This window comes from Sorex araneus, chromosome 3, assembly GCF_027595985.1.
Source record: "Sorex araneus isolate mSorAra2 chromosome 3, mSorAra2.pri, whole genome shotgun sequence".
Classification (NCBI taxonomy): Eukaryota; Metazoa; Chordata; class Mammalia; order Eulipotyphla; family Soricidae; genus Sorex; species Sorex araneus.
Genome location: NC_073304.1, coordinates 236,877,336 through 236,901,409, shown reverse-complemented (window position 1 = coordinate 236,901,409; position 24,074 = coordinate 236,877,336). Strand labels below are relative to the sequence as shown.

At 56.5% G+C, this 24,074-nt stretch overlaps 1 protein-coding gene across 2 annotated transcripts in view; it reads left to right on the top strand.

Moving 5' to 3' along the window:
- The first annotated feature begins 198 nt into the window (after positions 1-198).
- The window catches only part of SRP68 (signal recognition particle 68), a 26,980-nt gene continuing 3,104 nt past the window's right edge, over positions 199-24,074 (top strand). The window contains exons 1-12 of one of the 2 annotated variants that reach the window (XM_055129933.1): positions 199-397; positions 1,974-2,040; positions 4,038-4,151; positions 6,740-6,935; positions 10,209-10,291; positions 10,524-10,633; positions 10,800-10,882; positions 12,563-12,703; positions 20,955-21,053; positions 21,380-21,441; positions 23,091-23,247; positions 23,551-23,645. In XM_055129933.1, coding sequence (XP_054985908.1) covers positions 214-397; positions 1,974-2,040; positions 4,038-4,151; positions 6,740-6,935; positions 10,209-10,291; positions 10,524-10,633; positions 10,800-10,882; positions 12,563-12,703; positions 20,955-21,053; positions 21,380-21,441; positions 23,091-23,247; positions 23,551-23,645 — 1,391 coding nt within the window. In that variant the 5' untranslated portion in view covers positions 199-213. Of the gene's footprint in view, positions 398-1,973; positions 2,041-4,037; positions 4,152-6,739; positions 6,936-10,208; positions 10,292-10,523; positions 10,634-10,799; positions 10,883-12,562; positions 12,704-20,954; positions 21,054-21,376; positions 21,442-23,090; positions 23,248-23,550; positions 23,646-24,074 lie in introns of both variants that reach the window. The other variant, XM_055129932.1, reaches the window with a different exon arrangement.

Here is a 24,074-nt window from a genome sequence, read left to right as displayed (position 1 = left end):
GCGAGTCCCAGTTCGGGCACAGACGCCCAGAGCTGGGGTAGGTGCCGGCGCACGCGCGCACGCGCATTCCGACGAGCGGCGGCGGCCTGCGGGCCGGGTCGGCGGCGTCCGAGTCCGCCGCGATCCCGTCAGCCCCCGCGGCGGGGGCCGCTCTCTCCGGCCGCGGGCGCCCCGCCCCCTGCATCCCGTCGTGCTCTGCGGCGCAGGGGCAAGATGGCGGCCGAGAAGCAGGTTCCCGGCGGCGGCGGCGGCGGCGGCGGCGGCGGCGGCGGCGGCGGCGGCGGCGGCGGCGGCGGGGGCGGCCGCGGCGCGGGAGGAGAGGAGAACAAGGAGAACGAGCGGCCGTCCGCCGGCGCGAAGGCGAACAAGGAATTCGGGGACAGCCTGAGCCTGGAGAGTATCCTCGGGCGCCCGGGCCTCGCGCGCAATGACGACGTGTCGCTGCGGCGGGCCGGGGGCGGGAGAGGCGGCGGGTCCCGACGGCTCGTCCCGCGCTCCCGCCTCGCCGCGGGGGTCCGCGGGGCGACCCTTCCCCTCGGCGCCGTCTCCCCCCCGACCCCGGCGCGTGGCCGGGTGGCGGCCGCTGTGGCGTCGGCCCCGGAGCCGGAGGCGCGGCGCGGGCTGAGGGAACGGCCGCGGGGGCTGGGCTGCCCCGACGGGGCCTTTTTGGTGTCGTTGTTTTTTTTTGGGGGGGAAGGGGCTGTGAACGTGCGTCGGAGGGGGCGGCCGCGGGGTCCGGCGTGCGGGTCGCGGCGCTGGTGTCGGTTCGGGCCGGGCGCCGGGGCGGGGAGCTCCGGCTTCTGCCGCAGCTGGCGGCGGTGCCCGGGGTCACTCCCGGCGCCGCTGGCGGGACCTTATGGGACCGCGCCGGCCGGCCCCGCTGCTGCGGCCGGGGCCAGGGTGCTGACGGCCCCGGGGCCTCCGGACATCTGTCATCACACGCTAAGACCGGTCAGCCCTTGGCCCGTTCATTTTTCGGACAGGCCTTGTAGTTCCAGTGGACATCAGGATGCCCTGACTTCTGTCCCTTGTTCCCTGCCTCTTTGGGGGGGAGAGGCAGGGTTTGAGGCTTTTTGATTGTTTTTTTTCTTCTAACCTGAAGGTGATCAAGGATTTTTCCTGGCTCTGGCAGACCCGCGGGGGGAGCCCTGTGTGGTACTGGGGGTCCCGCGGGTTCTCCAAGGCGGGCGCCTTCACCCTTGCCTCCGGCTTTCCTTGCTGCTCCTAGTTGTCGGAATATAGTTCTTTTTGTTTTCGTGGTTTTAAAAATACAGCTATAGAGAGTCCATTGAGGAAACTTTAAAGGAAAAATAAGATCGTAGATTAAAAAAAAAATCAATGAACTTCCTAATGTTTTGTATGTTTTTTTGGGGGGACCACGTCTGTCTCTGCGCAGGAATTACTCCTGGCGGGGCTCGGGAACGTTCGGGGTGTCTGGGCAGCATGCGAGGCAACCCCCCCCTCTGCTGTGTCTCCCAGGCCCCTGCTAGAATTATTGTTTTCAAGTATTTTTAAGATTCTTCCGAAAAATAAAAGAAGGCTGCTGGGTGGGGCTTTTTCTTTTGAAAGAAAACTGTGACCATTTGGTGTGAGCCGGATCGAGCCTTGATCCGGCTCGGCAGGTGTGTGCTCACCGCGGCCCCAGCAGCCTCACAGCTGGTGACGAAACAGCCTGGCAGGGGAGCCTCCTGCCACCAGCAGACCGCACACCTCATGACAGTCTGAATCTGCGTGGATGAGTGGGCCAGGGGGAAGCACCCCAGTCCCAGTCAGTGGGTGGGACTCGGCAGTCCTCACTGGCCCGGCGTGCCCACCCTCCCCGTCCGCTCTACCCCAGCCCGTGCCCTGTTCCAAATAGGATTCCCGGACATTTCCGAACCTGCTGATAATTTAGAACTGTAGACAGGCTGCGATTTGATCCGGTGGGGGGGGGGGGTCAGCTGGCTGCGGCCGCTTCCTTAACCCCCCTCCAGTTCTCCAGATCATTAAGGAGTCTCAGCAGCAGCACGGCCTGCGGCATGGAGACTTCCAGAGGTACAGGTGAGTCGTGCCTGCAGGGTGGCGGGCGACCGTGGCGGGGTCCCAAGCTCACTGTTAGAGCAGATGCCTGAAGACGCTGCCTGGGAATGTCCGTTGTCCTCCAAGGATACTTTCTTTTCTTTCTTTCTTGTATTTAACAGGAGGCTTGGCTTTTGTTTTAGTGTTTGGGCCACACACCGGCAGTGCCCAGGGATTCGTGCTTAGCTCTGCATTCAGGGATCACTCCTGGTGGGGTTGGGCTACCGCTGCTGGAATCAAGTCTGCTTGGCCGTGTGCAAGGCAGGCACCCCTCCCAGCACCCATGAGAACATACTTTTGGTTTGTTTGTTTGGGGTGCACCTGGTGGTGCTCAGGGCTTACTCCTTACTCTGCATTCAGGGATCACTCCTGGCGGGCTCAGGGGATCATGTGGAGTGTTGAATAGAACCCAGGTCAGCTGCGTGCAAGGCAAGTGCCCTACCTGCTGTACTATCTCTCTGGCCCCTGGGCGGTGCTTTCAGTTACTCCCAGGAGTTCCACGGGGGACGTGCTGTGTGGGAACTTGAACAGGCCTGTTCTCCAACCCTTTCTCTGGCCCCTTTGCTTTTAATAATCTGTGCCGGAGACAGAGGGGGGGGCACCTTGCACATTTCCAGCCCACATTCAATCCCTGGAACAACTTATGGACCCTGCCCAAGCCCCACTCAAAGTGATCCTTAAGTGCACAGTTAGGAATAAATTCTGAACATGACCAAATGTGCCCCCTCCCTCTGCCAAAAAAAAAAAAAAAAGGTAATAATCTATGCCCTGATAGCCTTAAGGCCGAGAAGCTGAAGTAGCATTTAAATAGCATTATTTAAAAGTACCATTATGTGCTATATTATTTGATTTGGGGTTGGTAAATTTTTTATGCAGAATGATGTAAACTTAGTCAAAATACACATATTGAATATATACTCAGTCTCTGTGCTAAGGTATTGGGCTTAATTTAAAAATAAAATTGTCTGGGGAGGGCAGAATGATAGTACAGCAGGTAGGGCATTTACCTTGCACACAGCTGACCCAGGCTTGAGCCCCAGTATCCCGTATGGTCCCCCAGTACCGCCAGCAGTAATTCCTGAGTGCAGAACCAGGAATAACCCCTGAGTATTGCCAGGTGTGACCAATAGACCAATATTAAAAATTAAAAATATCTGGGGCCTAGAGTGATAGTACAGTGGGTAAGGTGGGTAAGGTGCTTTCCCTGTATGTGGCCTACTTGGGTTTCATCCCTGGCATCCCATGTGGTCCCCCCGACCTGCCAGGAATGCAGAGCCAGGAGTAAACCCTGAACATTGCTGGGTGTGACCCAAACACACAAAAAACTAAAATGCAGTCATCTGGTGCTGGGGAGGTAATTCAAAGGGCTGAGCACATGCTTTGCATGCAGGAGGCTTGGCTTGGATCCTCACTGCCACACAGTCTGTCTCCCCGCCCCCCATCAGCTCCAGCTCATGAGCACTGAGAAGGAACTCCCAGTACCACCAGCTTGGGCCCCAAAATAAAGAATAAATAGGGGCCAGGAGATAGCTTAGGGGGTTAGTGCATGTGAAATACCTGGATTCAATCCCTGAGAACTTCGGGGAGTGACCCCCACCTTCTACCCCACCAGCTGTGGCCCCAAAACCAAAAATAAAATGAATAAAATATCTGTGTGTTGAAAGAGTGTCTGTTACCAGCCAGACGTGTCAGAATACACCGTCTGATCAGAGCAGAAAGCTGTGTGGTGCAGAGTGGTACCCGAGGCTGCTCCCCCCCATACCCTCTTTCAGTGCCCTGCCCGCCTACTCTCAGTTCCCTCTGTGCAGGGCCGCCGCCCCCCACCAGAGGGTGACTCTCTGGGGTCAGATACTCCTCTCCATTACCCTGTTTCCACCGGGCGGGAGACGGGTGCCCGCGGCCTGGAGTGCAGCCCCCCAGCTTCTGCCCTCTGTGGCTGGACTCTCCCGGCCCAGCAGCCTGTTCGTGGTTTCTTGCAGGGGCTACTGTTCCCGCAGACAGAGACGACTCCGGAAAACACTCAACTTCAAGATGGGGAACAGACACAAATTCACGGGGAAGAAAGTCACCGAGGACCTTCTGACCGATAACAGGTACAGGCTCTGCTTCCAGCCTGCGCATCTGGTGGGCCTGAGGGAGGAGAGGGACAGGACCTGTCCGGGACCGGAGTGGCTGGTGCTGGCAGCAGATGCTGCTGGCCGTGGGTGTTGCTGCGGGAGTTTGTTGAGGGCTGGGTCAGCCAGGTGTGGCCTCTGCTGAGGGGAGAGCTGCCCGCCCCGTCGGAGAGCCTCAGGCTGTTTCTCAGCTGCAGCCACTGGCCAGTGTCCTGCTCCCAAGGACAGCAACACTGTCTGCAGGTGTGTTGGGACGCAGGCCCCCAGGAGCTTGTGTGCAGGGTGTCTGTACCTGATTGTGTGTTGCACTTGCCGAGATGCTGTGACAGACCACGTGGCCCAAACCTGAAACAGTTACTTCGGCCCGAGGCAGGGGCGAGGGGCCCCTCACCAGAGCCCGTGACTGAGGGGGGTCTAACTTTACAGGAAATCATTGCTTGGGGGTAGGGGACCTTTATGAGAGTTGTTTGCTGCCCTCTGAGTGAGTGTGTGGTCAGGAGGGAGTTTGACACCATATTAAAAGTGGAAGATTTGGTTTTAGAAGTGCTGCACTTAGTGGTAGTTGGGAGGCCGTGCAGGCCAGGCCGAGCTCTACGGCTTGAACCACCTCCCTGGCTCAGGCATGTTTTTGTTTTCTGGGTCTCCCAAGTGATGCTCAATAGCCCAGGGGTAGGGGGTGGGGCTCCAGATGATTCTCTGGCACCCAGGCTGGTGGTTCTGGGTGAGCACCCCAAGGGTGCCCGCGGTTACCCAGGTTACCGGGATACAGAGAAGGCACTTCCCTGGCATGTAGCTGACTGGGTTTGATTCTGGCACCCCATATGCATTCCCTCCCCCAGCCCTACCAGGAGTGAGCACTGGGCAATACTTGGGCATCCCCACTCCAGGTCTGTACCCAGTGATACTTGGACTGTGTGGTGCCAGGAGCCAGAACTGGATGTTGGTCGCATGCAAGGCAGGACCTTGACCCACAGATCTGGTTCTTGACCCTCACTGACCCTGTTGAGGTGATGGTGAGCACAGAATAGAGAAAGTCCAAGATAGCACGACCACCACATTACGTGTCACCTACTCTCCAGAATTCCGAAGGCTTGGACGGGGGAAGTTAGCTTAGGGGTGCTTGACAGGCAACCCAGGAGACCTGCATGGAGGAGGCTGAACCTGGAAGGAGTTGTGAGTGGAGGACCACTTTGTCCAGGGAGTAGCGTGCCAGGGTGTGTGTGAACACCCCTCTGCTCGGCTCAGGTAGTGGAGGATCTCGCAGTTTAAGGGACGGAGACACACGTTAGCCAGAGTATAGGATACGGCGGGGTGTGTTGATGAAAGCTAAGGAGCCCGAATCAGAAGAATTTCTCAGGATGGTGAGGCCTTTGGGTGGCTATGGGGTAAAGCAGATCAAGTCACAAGGCTTCCCCCAGTATTGTGGCCAGCCAGAGCACCCGCCCGCCCTCCCTCCTTCCACTTATTTTTTTTCTTTTTGGGTCACACCTGCCAATGCACAGGGGTCACTCCTGGCTCTGCACTCAGGAATCACCCCTGGCGGTGCTCAGGGGACCAAATAGGATGCTGGGAACCGAACCCAGGTTGGCCGCGTGCAAGGCAATCGCCCTACCCGCTGTGCTATCGCTCCAGCCCCCTCCTTCTACATTCTCTCTTTTTGCTCTTTCCTTATTAGGGCTCTGCAGGCCCCCCACTTCCCACACCCACACGGTGCTGCCTTCCCAGCCCAGAGAGCACTCTCTCATGCTCTCCGTGGTACTTGAGGGGCGAGCGAGGAAAGGGAAGTAGGCACTGAGCCAGTGTCACACAGCTGGGGGGCGGCGGGCGACACTGAAGAGTCCCATTAGACTCTCGAGCACCTGTTTGTGTGTTTCTGGTTTGGGGCCACACCGAGTCCTGACCCTGCTCCATACTCGGGGACAGCAGTATTGGGTTGGACCCGGGCTCCTGTGTGCAGCCGCTGCTCAGCCTGCTGTGCTCTCTCTGGTCCTGCGGCTGCCTTTTTAGTTTTATTTAGTTTTTTGGTGTTGGGGTAACACCCAGTGGTGCTCAGGGCTACTCCAGGCTCTACGCTCAGGATCACTCCTGGCAGGCTCAGGGGACCTTATGGGGTGCCGGGGATTGAACTCGGGACGGCTCCATGCAAGGTCAGTACCTCCCTGCTGTACTCTTGCTCTGGCCCTAAAGCCGCCTTCCTGTTTCCAGGATTTGGTTCCTGAGGCCAGAGCTAGCACGGGGTTCAAGCTCTGGCCATGCATGTAAGCTGACCCCAGGTCTGCCCACAGCACCACCGAGTCTCCTGAGTACTGATGCCAGGGTGATCCCTGAGCACTGTGGGCTGTGGCCCAAACTGTTCCCCTCCAAAATAGAAAAGGATTTGGTTTCTAATCGGGGTGGCGGTGGGCCGGTTGCTTCCGGGATGAGGCCTCATCCGTCTCTGCGGGGCCATGCAGGAGGTGCGGTGGCTTCCCGGGGAGGGAGACGGGTCGGAGTGAGGGTCGGGGGGGAGAGGCAGGGCCTGTGTATTGCCCTGCCTGTATGGCCCACCTGACGTTCTCTCTGGGTAGGTATCTGCTTCTGGTGCTCATGGACGCCGAGCGGGCCTGGAGCTACGCCATGCAGCTCAAGCAGGAGGCCAACACAGAGCCCCGGAAACGCTTTCACTTGCTGTCGCGCCTCCGCAAGGCCGTGCAGCACGCGGAGGAGCTGGAGCGCCTGTGTGAGAGCCGACGTGTGGACGCCAGGACCAAGCTGGAGGCGCAGGTCAGCAGCTCGTCGGGGTGCCGCTGCGGCGGGAGTGGGGCCCTCGGGTTTGTTTGTTCTTGGGGCCACACTCAGCAGGGCTCAGGGTCACCCCGGGTGGGCTCAGGGGCCCTTTGCAGTGCTGGGGATCGAACCAAGTCTGCTGTGTGCAAGGCAAGTGTATCCCTGGCCCTGAAGAGTAGAAATTCTAGATATGAAAAAGGGAAGGTATTTGCGGAGCTGGAGATGTAGAACAGCAAGGAAGGTGCTGGCCTGGCACTTAGCTACACCAGGTTTGATATGGTCCATGAGTCTTGGGGCTAGAGCGATAAGACAGCAGAGAGGACATTTGCCTTGCATGTGACCACCCCAAGTTCGATCCCTGATACCCCCTATTGGTCTCCTGAGCTCTCCCAGAGTGATCCCTCAGCAAAGCCATGAGGAAGCCCTGAGCATGGTAAGGTGTGGCCCAGAAATAAAAACAAAAGCAGGGGCTGGAGTGATAGCACAGCAGGGAGGGCGTTTGCCTTGTATGCGGCCTACCCGGGTTCGATTCCTGCTACCCCATAATCCCATATGGTCCCCCGAGCACCACCAGGAGTAATTCCTGAGTGTATGAGCCAGGAGTAACCCCTGTGCATCGCCGGGTGTGACCCAAAAAAGGCCAAAAAAAAAAAAAAACAAAGAGCATGGAGGATGGACTGGAAAAGTAATTCAGGGGCTGGGCACTCGCCTCGCCTGGGACCATCCTTAGTTCACGCCCTGCACTACATGTGCTTCCCTAAGCCCCACCAGGAGTAAGCCCTGAACACTACCGAGAGTCTAGAAAAACAATTTTTTTTAAATTTATTTTATTTTACTTTTTGCTTTTTGGGTCACACCTGGCGATGCACAGGGTTTACTCCTGGCTCTGCACTCAGGAATTACCCCTGGCAGTGCTCAGGGGACCATATAGGATGTTGGGAATCAAACGTGGGTCGGCCATGTGCAAGGCAAACTCCCTCCCCGCTGTGCTATGGCTCCAGTCCCTAGAAAAACAAATTTAAGCCAGGAATGTTGTCCGGCGGTTGAGCATTTGCTTTCCATGTTTGAGACCCCAGGTTTGATCCCCAGCACTGCAAATGAAAGTAAAGAGGAGAAACTAATTTCGTTAATAAGCTGTGATACATCAATAACTGATCATGATTCATTTACTTCCCAAAAGAGATCTTTATTTTACTTAACGATGTCCTTAGCTGTAATACAAGTATCAGAAATTGAATATAGGGAGGCTAGAATAATAGTACAGCCTGTAGGGTGTTTGTCTTGCAAGTGGCCGACCCAGTTTGATCCCTGGAATCCCATATGGTCCCTGAGACAACCAGGAGTAATTCCCAAGTAACCCCTGAGTACTGCTTCGTGTAACCCAAAAACCAAAAAGACAGTTGAGTATAAACTATGATAGCCATCATGTCTTTAAAAAAAGATTCATCTTATAAGAATTGAGAATGGGCCAGTGATATAATACAGCTCAGTATAGAACACGTGTCTCACGTACATGGGGTCCTGGGTTTGATCGCTGGCACCAAAAAGGAACAAATTTCTCAGACGATGCCAACTTTCCTTCTCTGTATTAATTAAAGGACACGTGAAGGCACAGAGGACGGGCAGGGACACCTGCCTTGTACGCGAGCGGTCAAGGTTGGATTCCCTGGTGTCCTGCGTGTACCAAGTACAGTCCTTGCGGCTCTGCTCTGGGATTCCTGGTCTCTCAAGTGATTTCAGACTCACCACAGCCAGGGGATGGCAGCATCATAAAAAAATAAGTGTGATCCGACAGCATCATAGCCAGAAGGGGCCCTCAGCAGGCACCCCAAACTTATGCGTGACCCCTGGGGAATACAGCAGCTCAAAAATGGTGTGAGGAGTTGGAGCAATAGCACAGTGGGGAGGGCGCTTGCCTTGCATGCCGCCATTTTGGGTTCAATCCCCGAGCACCTCCAGGAGTGATTCCTGAGTGCAGAGTCAGGAGCAAGCTCTGAGCATCGCCAAGTGTGACCCAAAAGCCAAAGAAAATTGATGTGCAAGCCCCCCAGTCAGTTACCTCAGCAGCAGCCAAGGGGAGAGGAACAGGGTAGGGCGAGCTAACCTTAGTTATTTAGGATTTTTTTGGGGGAGGGGATTTCTTTTTCAAGTTAAAATTAATAAGTGAAAACCAGAAGCTTAGGGGCTGGAGTGATAGCACAGTGGGGAGGGCATTTGCCTTGCACGTGGCCAACTCAGGTTCGATTCCCAGCATCCTAAATGGTTCCCTGAGCACCGCCAGGAGTGATTCCTGAGTGCATGAGCCAGGAGTAACCCCTGTGCATCTCCAGGTGTGACCCAAAAAGCAAAATAAAAAGGTGGGGGGGCTAGAGAGCACGGTGGGGCAGGCACTTCCTTTGCGTGTGGCCGACTCAGGTCTGATCCCCAGCACCCCATATGGTCCCCTGAGCCCTGCCAGGGGTGATCCTTGAGAGCAGAGCCAGGAGGGAGTCGAGCATGCGGAGTGTGACCCCAACTGCCCCCCAGAACTTCAAAAGATAAAAGAATACAGTTCTCTTTTCCATAACTTATAATGTAGACAATAGTTTTATTTTCTTTTTTGCTGACTACCCCACCATAGTGTAGTGTTTCTGTTTAGGTTTGGGGCCACAGTCAGTGGTGCCTGGGGACTACCTCAGCCGAGAGCTTGGTGGTTGCTACTGGCCATGCTTGGGGACCCTGTGTAGTGTGGGGTCACCCTGCCTCCCACATTGAAGCGTGAGCTCCAGCCCTTTGCGCTCTGGCTGGCCCTAACTGCAGTGTGGGGTTGAACCCCAGGTCTCACACGTGTGAAGTTCTACCACTTGGGCAATCTCCCTGGGACCCCAAATATTACGGGTTTTTTTGTCGGTCTAGTTTTTTGGCTTGGGGGCCAGACCTGGTAGTGCTCAGGACTGACTCCTGGTTTTGTGCTCAGGATCACTCCTGGCAGTAGTGGCCCTAAAGCAAGCAGGCGCCTTCCCGCTGTGCTGTCTGCCCAGGTGTCTCCTTTCAGACTCAGCCAGGTAGCTCTACTATCTTTGGCTGGGGCTGCGGGTGTGGGTCATGCCCAGTGGTGCTTGGGGCTTACTCCTGGCTCTGCGCTCAGGATCACTCCTGGCAGGCTCAGGGGACCAGGCCGGCTGTGTGCCAGGCAAACGCCCCCCCTGCGGTCCTGTCGCTCAGCCCCAGATGATGCCGTGCTCCTGCGGGCGGGGAGAGTTGAGTGTGGCGCGTTCCCTTGCCCCGCAGGCGTATACTGCTTACCTCTCTGGAATGCTGCGCTTCGAACACCAGGAGTGGAAAGCTGCCATCGAAGCGTTTAACAAGTGCAAGTAGGTCCTGCAGCCCAGCGGCAGGGGAGGCTTTGGTTTGGGGGGTGAGGGTGGCACTGGTGCCAGCGGAGTCAGCCCCCTTCGTCTTTCCCTTCGGTATCTGGTGATGCTCAGAACGTGCCGGTTCCGTCCCATTGGCAGAGGGTCTGCTGGGCTGTGTTGGGTCTCGAGCCGCATCTCTCGTGTGAGTTGCTTTCTCATAAACGGCTTGGCACCCGCTCTTTCCTTCCAGAACCATCTACGAGAAGCTCGCCAGCGCTTTCACCGAGGAGCAGGCCGTGCTGTACAGGCAGCGTGTGGAGGAGATCTCGCCCAACATCCGCTACTGCGCCTACAACATCGGTGAGCGTGCGGGAGAGTGGCCGTCCCCAGGTCCTTTCCGGGGCTCTGCTCCGCCCACTGTCTACGGGCCTGGGGCTTGCACGGTGGTGCTGAGGAGGAAGGAGCTCTCCGCAGTGCGGGGCTGGGAAGAACACGCGAGACTCCTGACCCGCTCTTCTCCCACCAGGGGATCAGTCTGCCATCAACGAGCTCATGCAGATGCGGCTGCGGTCCGGGGGCACGGAGGGCCTCTTGGCCGAAAAGTTGGAGGTACTCTTGGGTGTGCAGTTTGGAAAATCTCAGGGAAAAGTATTTGTACTCCACAATTCCATTACCCAGGGATTATTGCTCTAAGTGTACATACAGGTCTGGAGCGAAAGTGCAGCAGCCAACTGGTTTTGGTCCCCAGCACCCCGTTTGGTCCCTCAAGCGTCGCCAGGAGTGATCCCTGAGTACAGGGCCAGGAATAACCCCTAAGCATTGCCAAGTTTGAGCCAAAACCCAAAAATAAAAAGTAAATATGCGTAGTTGAACCAGGATTCTAACCTTTTTTAAAAAATTTGTTTTGGTTTTTGTTCTGGGGTGGTGGGGGGCTCTCTGCAGCGCCAGAGACTGAACTCTGGGCTCCCACAAAACTTACACTTCATACTGGTAAGCTAACGTATTTTTGCTACATGATTGCCATACCCCCCTCTCTTTTTTTTCTTTTTGGGTCACACCCAGCGATGTACCGGGGTTACTCCTGGCTCACGTACTCAGGAATTACTCCTGGCAGTGCTCGGGGGGATCATATGGGATGCTGAGAATCGAACTCGGGTTGGCTGTGTGCAAGGCAAACGCCCTCCCTGCTGTGCTATTGCTCCAGCCCGTCACGCCTTATTTTTAAGTTATACTGGTACAACTGGCGGGAAAAGATTTACAGGCCAGAAAGAACACAGTGGGGAAGGAAGGTGCTGGCCGTACGTGCAAATAACTCAGGTTCAATCCCTGAGCACAGTCAGGATCAGCCCCTGTGCATCCTTGAGTGTGGCTCAAAAAGAAATTAAAAGAAAGTTCATTTGATGGTTGCACACCACTTCTTTGCAAAAAACATTGGCATAAAATGTGATTATTATACAGTGAACTGTGGCGTTTCTCCAGTCATAAATCAACAGTAACTTTCTTAATCTTTTTTATCTTGTATCGGGTCATGTCTTGTGTATAGGAACTTACTCCTAGCTTTGTGCTTAGGGATCACACCTGGTGGGACTTGGGGGGCCATGCATTGTGCCAGGAACCGAGGGCAGGTTGGTTGTGTGCCCGGCAGGTGCTCTATCCACTGAACTGTCTAGCCCCAGACTGATTTTCAGGTGTCTGTATTGCCTTCCATTCTGTTTGTGATGAGCAGAGGCTTTTCTCCTATACCAAAACTTAACACTGCTCCTTCTAACCTTTCGTTATATCCGTTTAATATTCCATAAACTAAGAATTATGGTACCAAGAAGGAACTAACTTGTTTTTCTTTGGATGGGGGGCATACCCAGCATTCCTCGGGGGTTACTCCTGGCTCAGTGCTCAGGGTCTGTGTGGTTTCAGGGATTGAACATGGAAAGCACATACTCAGCTCATTGAGCTGTATCTTCCCCCCTCTCGAGGAATTCAAGTACAGAATTGCAAGCCAGAGAGATTGTATAGAGGAAGCTGCTTGCCTTTCATGTGGCCGGCTGTTTCTAGTTCTTGTGCTGCACATGGTCTCCCATGCACCTCTAGACTTGATCTCTGAGCACCACGTCAGGAGTAAATCCTGAGCTCTGCTGGGCATGGCCCCCAAACCAAAAGCTGTGTGTTTGTGTAATTGGTGAAGTTAATCTAAGGCATAGTATGTAAGTTACCGAAAACAAATTATGGCTTTTATTTTCACCTGGGACTGATCCATAGTTTAAGCTTGAACTTGTTAAACCCTCTTTCCAGGCCTTGATCACGCAGACCCGAGCCAAGCAGGCGGCCACCATGAGCGAAGTGGAGTGGAGAGGGAGGACGGTGCCAGTGAAGATCGACAAGGTCAGGATCTTCCTGCTGGGGCTGGCTGACAACGAGGCGGCCATCGCCCAGGTAAGGAGGGCCTGGGCGGCCCGTCTGTGTGTGTCCTTGTGTTTGCAGATGTCATAGAGTTTGGGTTGGTTTTTTTGGAGTGGGTGCAAGGTCACACCTGGTGGTGCTCATGACCTACTCTTGGCTCGGAGCTCAGGGATCACTCCTGGCGGGGCTCAGGGGACCTTATGGGATGCTAGGGATTGAACCCGGGTCGACCACATGCCTTGCGTGTGCCCTGCCCACTGTGCCACCCCCTGTCTCCATGATATTGTGTTTTATTGCTCTTCACCCCTCCCAAAAGAGAAGCTGCTCTGAAGCTGGCTTTGGTGACTGTCTCAGGATGTGCCCTTGTTTGTTTTGTTCTTTGGGCCACAGAACTGAGGTTTCGGGTCTTGTGCTTAGAAGGCAGAGAATTTGGTCACACCAGTCGTCGGCAGTGGGAGCACAAGAAGCTGCACCACCTGCTCGTGGCCCAGCAGGTGGTGCAGGAGCCTCTCGCTGGCCCTCCTGCTCCCGGCCCTTCCAGAACCAGAATATCTTGTTCCTTGTGTGGTACAAATATGTTCAGGCAAAGCTGAATTAATTGATGTTGCTTGCTGACGTGATTGTTAGCCTTCGGGGTTGTGAGCAACCGAGGATTAATATCAGAAGACCCTTGTGGCCGGCGAGCTAGTACAGTGGCGAAGAGGCTTGTCCGGCACACAGCTGGCCCCTTTGGTTCCCCCGAGCTCAGAACCAGAGAGAGGTTCTGAGCACTGCCGGGTGTGGCCCCCATGCAAAACAAATCATGGAAGCTGCTGGCGCAGATCTGTCAGGGTTGTCAGCGCAGCCGGGCTCCTGTCCCAGCTCCTGCACTTTCGCCTGAAAGCCTCTCCCACAATCAGCTCACTGGGAACCCACGGGGCTTTCTCTCCTCCCACCCCATCGGGTCACACCCAGTGATGCTCAGGGTACTCCTGGCTCTGCACTCAGCAGTCACTCCTGGCTGTGCTTGAAGGATCATATGAGATGACAGAGATTGAACCTAGGTTGGCTGCGTGCAGGACACATGTCCTACCTGCTGTACTATTGCTCGGCCCACTTAAGGATTTTTTTGTTCAGTTAGTTGGGGGCCACATGCAGTGGTGCTCAGGGTTCACTCCCAGTCCGTGCTCACAGTCACTCCTGGTGGGGCTTGAGTGGCAGGATCGCACCCTGCCCGCTGTCTCTCTGGCCCCTAATCATTTAAGCGTTTCGCTTCAGTTTTCTTGGGCCTTTGGGATGTGTAATTTTCTTTTCTATTTTGGATGGCACCAGGAATTCATACATACAAGAGCAAGTGCTTGATCACTGAGCAACATCCTTGCCTGTAATAGTCCCTTTTTTTTTTTAGGTGTTTTTTTTTTATCTGTAGGTTTTTGCTTTTTGGGTCACACCTGGCGATGCACAGGGGTTACTCCTAGTTCATGCACTCAGGAATTACTCCTGGTGGTGCTCAGGGGACCATATGGAATGCTGGGAATCAAACCTGGGTCGGCCACGTGCAAGGCAAACGCCCTCCCCGCTGTGCTATCATTCCAGCCCCCAGGAATAGTCTTGTATTGTCATTTTCAGGGTTTGGTTTGTTTGAGTGGTGTATGAACCTCCTAACTCAGGTTTGGAGACGCTGCCTCCTCTGTTGCTGAAAGAGTCTGTATAATGTCAGTGTATTTCCCCCACACATGTTGTGATTCGGCAGTGAAACCATTGGACCTGTAGTTTTCATGGAGAAAAGTTGGTTTGGTTTTTGCGGTGCTGGAGGGTTGAACCTGAGGCTTCCCACAGGCAAGGCTGGGCCTGCCATGAGCTCCTGGTGCAGATGATTGGTTCTGCTCCATATGGGACTGTCGTGCCTGTCTCGTGATAGGCATCACCGATGTGCAGTGCAGTGTCTCGTGCCCGTCCCTAGTGTGTCTCAGACCTACAAGCAGCAGGGTAGATGTGAAAGTCATAGATCAGACCTCATGTGTGTGAATTACAGGAGTCTGGGAGGGTTTCACATTAAAAGCAAGTAAGGGGGCAGGAGTGCTAGTACGGTGAGGGGTGCATTTGCCTTGCCTTGCATTCAGCCAACCCGGGTTTGATCCCTTACATCCCATATAGTGCCCTTAGCATTGCCAGGAGTAATTCCTGAGTACAAAGCCAAGAATAATGCCTGAGCACTGCTGGGTGTGTCCTTCACCTCCCCCCCAAAAAAAGAGAGAAGTTTAGACATCCTTTTATCTAGCTAAAAATGAGTAAGTAAAATCAAGGGCTAGGGCCAGAGAGATAGGATAGTGGGGAAAGTGCTTGCCTTGCACATGGCTGACCTGATCCTGATCCCTGTCATCCCAGGAGTGACTCTGAGCACTGAGCCAGGAGTACGCTCTGAATACAGCCAGATGTGGTCCAAAAAGGAAAAGAAGGAAAAGTCAGTAAGACCAGGATGTAGCTCAGTGGTAGAACCTGCTTGTCTGTGTTAAACCCTAGCTTTGATGCCCGGCGCCAAGAGCTCAGGGAAGGCTCCTCCTAGGTGTGTCCATCGTCCATTGTCCACTCCCTGCACTGAAGGGTGTGGCCCTGTGTTTGGCTTTGAGTTTGGGGGCCACACCAGTGGGCTTCAGGATCTTCTCCTGGCTCTGTGCACAGGACTCACTCATGGTGCTGCTTAGGTGACCGTACGTGGTGCCGAAGATCAGCTGAGGGTTGAGTGCCTGCACCGCAAGCGCCCTGGCCCTGTACTCTCTCCGAAGCCCCTTCACGCCCCACCCTCCCTAATTAATTCCTTTATTTCAGCAGTGTAAATTTCTGTGGACAGTCCTCCATCTGAATTACCAAGCAGTTCCTCTTCTTTAGTGCTGACGAAGCAGCACTTTCTCTTCAGAGTGGATTGATGTGGAAGTAGAGCAGATGCCAGATGTCTGCCAAGCCCTTTCGGAGGCTTGCATTTCTCTGCCCAGGATACCCTCTTCCCCTGAAAGGCGGGTACAGCTGGGGGAGGCACCCACCTCACCCACTCAGACCTCCCAGGTTGGCAGGAACGCTCAGCTGCCCGCATGCCACGGCGGAGTCGCTGCTTGTACTCTGGGAGCCCCCATCCCACAGGACATTATCATCTCTGCAGATGCCTCCTCAGCAGGCAGGGGCCCTGGCTGGTGACAGCTCTCAGGTCGGAGTGTAGGGAAGTCCAGCCTCTACATTTTTGGGGGGGTCACCACAGCCAGTGACTCTCAGGCCTTGCAGCTGGGTCTGCACTCAGGGGTCACTGCCTGGTCTGGATGGGGGACTGTATGTGGCTCTGGGAATCGAACCTGAGTGGCTGCGATGAGGCAGCAGGTCACCCCTGTGTCTCTTCAGCCCCTACCTGGTTTTTAAGCCAGTTAAGTGCCTGGTGCTCCATATCACATACCACATCAGTACGAAAGGGAAATAATTCAGTACTGCGTCTCTGTTAAATCTTTAATTTCAGGTTTAGCACTGTAGGTGATTAAATCTCTCTTGAATCGAGTGAATCATGGGTTATTAGCCCTGGAAAGTGCCCTTTGGCCCTTTGAGGTTAATCCCAAAAGCAGTCCTGGCCGGGGCGTGCCATGCTTTACCGGTTCTCCACGCCTGCATTGTTTCTCTTTCGGGGCACCCGGAATTTCTTAAGAGCTGCAGTGTTCTTGATTTCGGGGTCGGCCGGCTGGCGTTGGTAGTACCTCTGTCCAGGAACGAGGCTGCAGCAGCCGGGAGCCGCGCTCATTGCTGCCCTGGAGGGGTTTTATGCTGGTTTCTTCGTTGGTTTTTTGGGGTTTTTAAAAATCTATTTCTGGGGCCTGAACCCAGTAGTGCTCAGGGCTTACTCCTGGCCCTGTGCTCAGGGGTCAGTCCTGGAGGGGTTCAGGGAACCCTGGTGGGGTGCTGGGGATTGAGCCTGGGTCAGCTGTGTGGAGGTCAAGCGCCCACCTGTTGTTCTGTCCGTCCGACCCCATCGTGATGGTTGATTTCTAAAATAGCTGCCCACATGCACAGGGATCTGGGAGGCAGTGCAGCCGTTGACTGGCCTTGCACACGCCCTACCCAGACAGTGATGCTGGAGCACTGACGGGGACACCCTGGAGGTCCTAGAGCACCGCCAGGGTGACTGACTCCGTGGGCCGAGTAGCGCCCTCAGCCATTGCAATGGAAGCTCTGGCTCCTTGAGCCGAGCACCCCGGGGAGGGAGGCTCCCTGCCCCCAAATACTCAGGTCTGGTCAAGTGAGAGCAGGGATGACCCTGGTGACCCCTGTGTAAACAATGAGGACCCCCAAATTAAAGCCACACACAAAAAAACCTCCTTTAAAAATATATATGTTTGCAGGCTTTATTTATTCTCAGGTCATGGCTCATTGTGGGTTACCTGGTTGGGGTTTTTTGGTGGGCTTTTTTTTTCTTTTTTGGGTCACACCCGGCGATGCACAGGGGTTACTCCTGGCTCTGCACTCAGGAATTACTCCTGGCCGTGCTCAGGGGACCATATGGGATGCTGGGAATCAAACCCGGGTCAGCCGCATGCAAGGCAAACGCCCTCCCCGCTGTGCTATCGCTCCAGCCCCCTGGTTGGGTTTTTGAGCCGTAAGCTGCAGTGCTCAGTGGCTAGTCCTGCCTCTGTGCTCAGGAGCGAGTCCTGGCAGTGCTGGGCGAATTTGTGCTGTGTGTGTTGGCAGTGTAGCAAGACTGGAGCCTCAGCCCCTTTTATTTGTGGGGGGGGGGATTTTGGGGCATCTCCAGCTTTGCCCAGGGCTTACTCCTTGCTCTGTGCTCATGGTTCGCTCCTACGGCGCTCAGAGAACCCTGTATGGTGCCGGGAATGGAACCCAGACACTGAGTTTGAATCGATGCCCACCCTGCCTAGTACTATCCCCCTGGCCTCGGCACCGTAACCCCTGTGCTGCTTTTCCCCCTGCCCCCGCGCCGGTCAGCGTTAGTATGGGTTAACGTCCCAAGGTTCGCTTCCGCCTGGCGCAGGTTTCTGTGGGCTGGGTGAGGCTTGGTTCTCATCCCCGGGTTCTCCTGCGGGTGTGGTAGAGAATGTGGTCGAACTTGCCTGGTGTGTGCCTTGCAGTCACATCACCACCTTCCAGCAGTTTCTGTAGCACGGTGGAAAGAGTCTGGGGACTGTTTCTCATGTAGGGGTCTAGGCCTTAGGACCCGCACACAGCCGTGCCCCATCCTGTGTCATCCGCCCTGAGCCCCGGAGGCTCTTCGGTCCTTCCACACCCCTCTGCACTGTGCCCGCCACCTTTCCCGGCTCCTGAGACACGAATAACAGTTCGGGTGTGTTGGGGCGATGACCCTTCCCTTCCTAGGGCCATTGATACCTAGAACGTCCTTTGTGGGCCAGTGTCTGTCCCATCTTGCCAGGGCCAGATGCTCCCCAGCCCTGCATGAGTGTTTGGGCTTCCTCGGTTGAGGTGGGGGCGGGTATTGGGACACCTCTGCGGAGGTGAGGGGCAGCTGTCTCAGGCTCTGGCTTCCCTCTCCGGGCTGGAGACTGCAGCTCCCCTGGGAGTGTCGTTCTGTGGATGCCGTTGGGCTCACTTGGGGGCTACCCCTGGGTGTGGACTTTGCCCGGCACCGGAGTGTGGTCAGTGGCAGGAAAGCATCTCAGCGTCATTTGAAGTGCTGGATGGGATCCAGACCCTCCCTGTGTAGCTGGTGAAACAAAGTTAGGCTCCTTGCTTCGGCACTCACGGCTCCCACCCAGCTTTGTTTTGTTTTGAGGTCATATCCGGTGGTGCCCAGGGCTTACTCCTGGCTCTGATCAGGGATAACTCCTGGGGGACCATCTGGGATCCTGGGGGTCAAACCCAGGTCAGCCATGTGCAAGGCAAGCACCCTTCCCACTATACCATCACTCCAGCCTCCCTTCCCATCATTTTTGTCTTGTTTTGGTTTTTTGTTTGGGGGCCACATCCTGCGATGTTCGGGGGTTCCTCCTGGTTCTGCACTCCACAGTTACTCCTGACAGGGTTCAGGGACCATACGGGATGCCGGGATTGAACCCAAGCTGGCCAGTGCCCTCCCCGCAGTACTGTCTCTTGGGCCCCTCCCACCCATCTTAAAGGAGGTGTTGGTAGCATAGCTCTTTGCTGGACAGCATGGCCTCAGCTGAAGCAGGAGTCCATGCTGTCTGCCATGGCCTGGGCTGTAAATGGAGTCGGTGTTTTGTTTCTTTGGGGGACACAGTGGAGTTTGGGCCACACCCTCTGGTGCTTGGGGACTGTTCTGACCTGTTGCTCCGGGCTCGATCCTGGCTGTACTTCCCAGAAAGCCTCCCTACAGCCCTTCAGCCATCTCCAGAGCCGGTTGGAATTTTTTTGTTTTGGGGCCACACCCAACAGTGCTCAGGTCTTACTCTTCACTCTGTGCTCAGGGGTCACTCATCACAGGCATCAGGGAACCACATGGGGCACCAGGAATTCAACCTAGGTCAGCCACATGCAAGGCAAGTGCCCTTCCGGCTCTATGATCTCTCAAGTTATGTTCATTATTCTGACTGCCCTGTTCCACGGGACTCATACTTGGAAAAGCATGGGCAGTGAGTTTGTTCAAATTACTATAAAGAATCTTGTTGCGGGTGACCAGAGAGATGTGTCTTGCCTCCCCAGACCCCCTCTTGAATCCCCAGCATTGCATATGAGTACTGCTTGGTATCACTTCCTGAGCACAGTCAGAAATAGCCCCTGGGTATGGCCTCCTCCCCCAAGGAAAAGTAGGAAAAAGTAATCTTTTTGATGGGGCTGGGGAGATGAGCGGGCTGAGCACATATTTCACACGCAGAAGCCCATGTCCAGCCTGCAAGCACCACTGGGTGTGCCCAGAGAGAAAAAGAAGGGGGCTGAGAAGGAATCGGGCCCGGGAGAGCGCCCAGGTGGTAGAGCAGCTGCCTGAGCCTGCTGGGGCCTTTCATGAGAAACTTGGTAACTTCGCGATTCGAGATTCTTACTGTGGTTCTTGTGACACGTGTTTCTCTCAAGCTGCCCTGGACAGTCCAACAGTCATCGGCGTGCATGGCAAATCTGATCGTCTAGGCCGCAGTAGTCCCTAGCCTGTCCGAGAGGAGCGGGCACCCCACACCCCTATGCCGGGGAGCCCCGGAAGGCAGGCAGCCTTTGAGAAGAGCGTGCTCGGATTTTGTGCACAGTCGTGCACTGCCCCACACTGGGAGCCAGGGCGGGATGAGCCCTTCAGCCCTTCCTCAGCACCTCTGCAGCAAGTGGGTGCTGCAGGGTTCCCTCCGGGGTCAGGAGTGTCAGGAGAGAGGGCGGGAGTGCAGTACAACGGCCGAAGCGCAGTGCCGAGCACTGTCAGTGGGCTGCCCGTGCCTCGCGGCCCTCTCAGCCGCGTCCTCCTGCCCGCCCCCCCCGCTCGAGATTTTTCAGGGTGATAACGCAGTTTGGCAGGTATTCGGCCAGTGAATCACTTCTCCCTTGTCCCAGCCGGTGAGCTGGGTGATGCCCTGTGCTTCGTACAGAGCCTGTCACCTTTGGCTTCTTGGTCTGCCTGAAACAAGTGGAGCCTGAGGAACATCAGAGCATGGGTTCTTTGATTTGGGAGAAGCACAGTTTGATCTTGGTTTTGGTTTTTGTACCATACTTGGTGCTCAGGGATCAAACCCAGGCTTGGGGCCAGAGAGACAACACACCGGGGAGGGCACTGGCCTTGCACGCGGCTCGCGTTTGATCCCCGGCATCCCATATGGTGCCCCGAGCACCACCAGGAGTGATTCCATTCCTGAGTGCAGGGCCAGGAGTACCCAAGACAAACGACAGATGCCTCCCGTCCTGCCGCTGGAGCGGTCCCCAGGCCTGCGGGAAACCACTTTGATTGGGGGTTGGTTGGTGACCCTGAGCCCGAGACTCAGAACCTGGGGCAAGTGCGGACACTGCATCCTGAAGCTCAGGTCCCACTACTGACCCCACATGGTCCCCCAGACACTGCCACCCCCAAGCTGGCCTTGAGTCACTCTCCCCCTCCCGCCCCCCAAAAATATAAATTGAGAACTTGCAGTGTGTTTGGAAGGGCGATGGGCTGACGCACAGGGAGAGGGCATGTGACACGTGTGTTGTCCTCTTCAGGCTGAGGGTGCAGCCCTGCCCCAGTGGGTCTGACCCCAGGGGATGCGCGTATCGAGCAGCCACAATTGTCACCTCTGAGCCACCATGTATCGTTCACCTGCCCACCCCACCCCGCCCGCGTGCTGGGGCTTCCTCCACAGAAGCTCTTCCCCTCTGTCCCCCCGTCCAGGCCGAAAGCGAGGAGACCAAGGAGCGACTGTTCGAGTCGGTGCTCAGCGAGTGCCGGGACGCCCTCCAGGCCGTTCGTGAGGAGCTGAAGCCAGACCAGGTAGCCCGTGCTCTGGGGCTCCGTGTCATCTGGGCGTCCCCGAGAGCGAGGGCCCCTGCGCGCCTCAGGCTGCGAGACTCTTTCCTCCCGTCCTGTCCCACGTGTTTGCCACCTTCATGGCCCTAGTGGGGCTCGGTGAGGGACGCTGCGGGGGCCTGGGGCCATCCCCAGCCAATAGCCAGCCACAGGCCCTTGGTGGCCCCGAGAGAGAGGACAGACCCCAGCTGCCATGCTGGCCGCGCCTCGGCGTCCTCTCACGATGAGGCCCCGAGCTGAGTGCGCCCACACGCCTCCCGCGCGCCTCACCTTCCCCCTCTCCGCAGAAGCAGAGAGACTCGGTTCTCGAAGGGGAGTCGGGCAAGGTGTCTAACCTGCAGTACCTGCACAGGTAACGGTCCCCGGGGGTTTGCGTGGGATTCCCCGCATGCTGCTGGGGAGAGAGGCGCTGTGCGGTGACAGTCTGCAGCTGCTCCTCTCGCGTCCCCTCTCCTCGGTGCTGGCCCTCCTCCTGTCCCACAGGGCCGCTTGCCGGGGGCGGCCTGGCCTCTCTCCACAGCATCGGTTCCTCTATGCCGTGTACCTGGTGCGGTCGCCAGCCCGCACCTCGGGCGGTACCGTGAGGCTCTGGAGAGATGGACAGGGTGATGGACAGGCTCAGCTGCGCCGGCTGTCTCCTCCGTCACCTTGTCAAAGGCCGGGGCTGTGACCCAGCAGGCTGAACACAGACTGCAGGAGATTAGGCTCCATCCCTGACCACCTGCCCCTGGAGCACAGAAGCAGGAGTAGCTCCTGAGCACTGTCAGGAACAGCCCCTGGTCACCAAAAATATATTGAAATACTTTGGTCTTACCAAATTTATTATTACTATTAGTTTATTTTTGGTATTTGGGCCACATCTAGCTGTGCCCAGGGCCACTCCTGGCAGGGATGGAGGGACTCTATTCGGTGCTGGGGATTGAACCCAGCTCAGCCATAGGCGGGTGAGCGCCTTGCCCCTGTGCTGTCTCTCCGGCCCTGTTTAGATTCTTTTTCTTTAAGTACGGTTTTTTGTTCCACTTTCTTTTTTTTTTTTTTTCTTTTTGTGTCACACCCGGCGATGCTCAGGGGTTCCTCCTGGCTCTGCACTCAGGAATCACCCCGGCGGTGCTCGGGGGACCCTATGGGATGCTGGGAATCGAACCTGGGTCGGCCGCATGCAAGGCAAACGCCCTACCCGCTGTGCTATTGCTCCAGCACCCCCTATTCCACTTTTTGGGCGCAGCATCCTCTTGCCTTCAGGGTTAATGTTTGCTCAGTTTCTTCTTGCACTCTGCTGCTTCCAAGTTGCCTTTTCCCTCTTGGTCTTGCTGCTTTGTCTTGTGAACATCTCCCTAGATGCCTGAGTTCCATCCCCCCTTCCCTCTCGGCAGTGGGGGCCACTACTGGGGGGATCTGCATGTGTCCGGGGCTCCCCCGCCACGGGCTTGACCTTGGGTGTTCTGGCTCCTCCTTCCCACCGAGGACCCAATGGGGTTTCTTGTGGCTGACCCACAGCCCTGGGTCACAGCAGCTACTCCTGCCCTCGCAGTCGGGTGGAAGGCGACCGGAAGCACCACACTAGGTGCCCGATGGTCCCTGAACCCCTCACATCCCTCATTGTGCCGCCTGGTTCCCTCCCGAGAAGGTGACCGCGGGATCCAGAGGCTTCACTGCCATCTCGGTGTCGGCTGCGAATAGTCACAGCTTCCTGCCCAGCACTGCTGGGACCTGGGGGGACGGGGGCGCACAGTTCAGCCAGCAGGCGTCCTGCCCGTCTCTGGGTGGACGCTTTGTCACCTGGGACTTGCACAGACCCTCAGTGTTGGCTGCCATGAGCGTATGGTCAGGTGGGCGTCGCTTCTATGAAGGTCCAGTATGAGGGTGGCTGCCCAGTCCCTGTTTCGGGGCCACCTTTGGTCAGCAGCCAAAGTTGAGGGCCCCTGCCCCACAACAGGCCTGAGGTCACTGCCTCCCCCGGGCAGCCCCAGCCCAGCCTGAGTGACCACGGCTCCATTTCAGCTACCTGACCTACATCAAGTTGTCCACGGCCGTCAGGCGCAACGAGAGCATGGCCAAGGGCCTGCAGAAGGCCCTGCTGCAGCCACAGCCCGAGGACGACAGCAAGCGCTCGCCGCGGCCACAGGACCTGATCCGGCTCTATGACATCATCCTGCAGGTGCCCTGAGTGCGGCGCGCGGCTGGCCCTGCAGCTGGTGGGGCACAGACAGCGTCTCACTTTCTCCCAGCTCTCCCCTACTCGCCCACCCACCCCCCAGCACTGGGCACCCAACCTGCGTGAGTGCAGTGAGGGGGTGCCCTCAGCCAGCGGGTGCAGCAGAGACAGCCTGCTTGCTACCGTGACCAGAGGCCAGTGAAGGGGCTGGAGGGTGGCCGGCCCCTGCCCCCCCCCCCCCCGTCTCTTGGGAGCTGCTGTTGGAATCTCAGTCTGAGGTTCCTCCTTGGGAATGTCCTCACGCAGAATCTGGCGGAATTGCTCCAGCTGCCGGGCCTGGAGGAGGACAGAGCCTTCCAGAAGGAGATCGGCCTCAAGACGCTGGTGTACAAGGCCTACAGGTGACCACCCCGACCAGCCGGGCTCTCCGCCGCTGCTTGTGACTGTTTGGGAGTGGGTTGTTCTGTTACTCGGGGCTGCACCTGACGGTGCTCAGGGGCTACTCCCAGCTCTGACTTGCTCCCCGAAGTGCTGGTGGGGACGAAGGTGGGGCCAGTCCTCCTGCCCCTGAAGCCTGTGCCCAGCCCGTTGAGCCCTCTCTTGGGTCCCACGTCTGTTTTGTTGTTGTTTCTGGGCCACACTAGTGGTATTCAGGGCTTCCTTTGGCTCTGCACTCTGGCGGGCTTGGGGGACCCTGTGGGATACCCAGATTGGCATGTGAAAGACAAATGTCCTACCACCTGCACTGTTGCTCCGGCCCCCCGAGATGTTTTCATGGGAATCGTGTTCTCTGAGGGTGGAAGAGGGCGGTGTCCGAGGGCAGCTGGGGG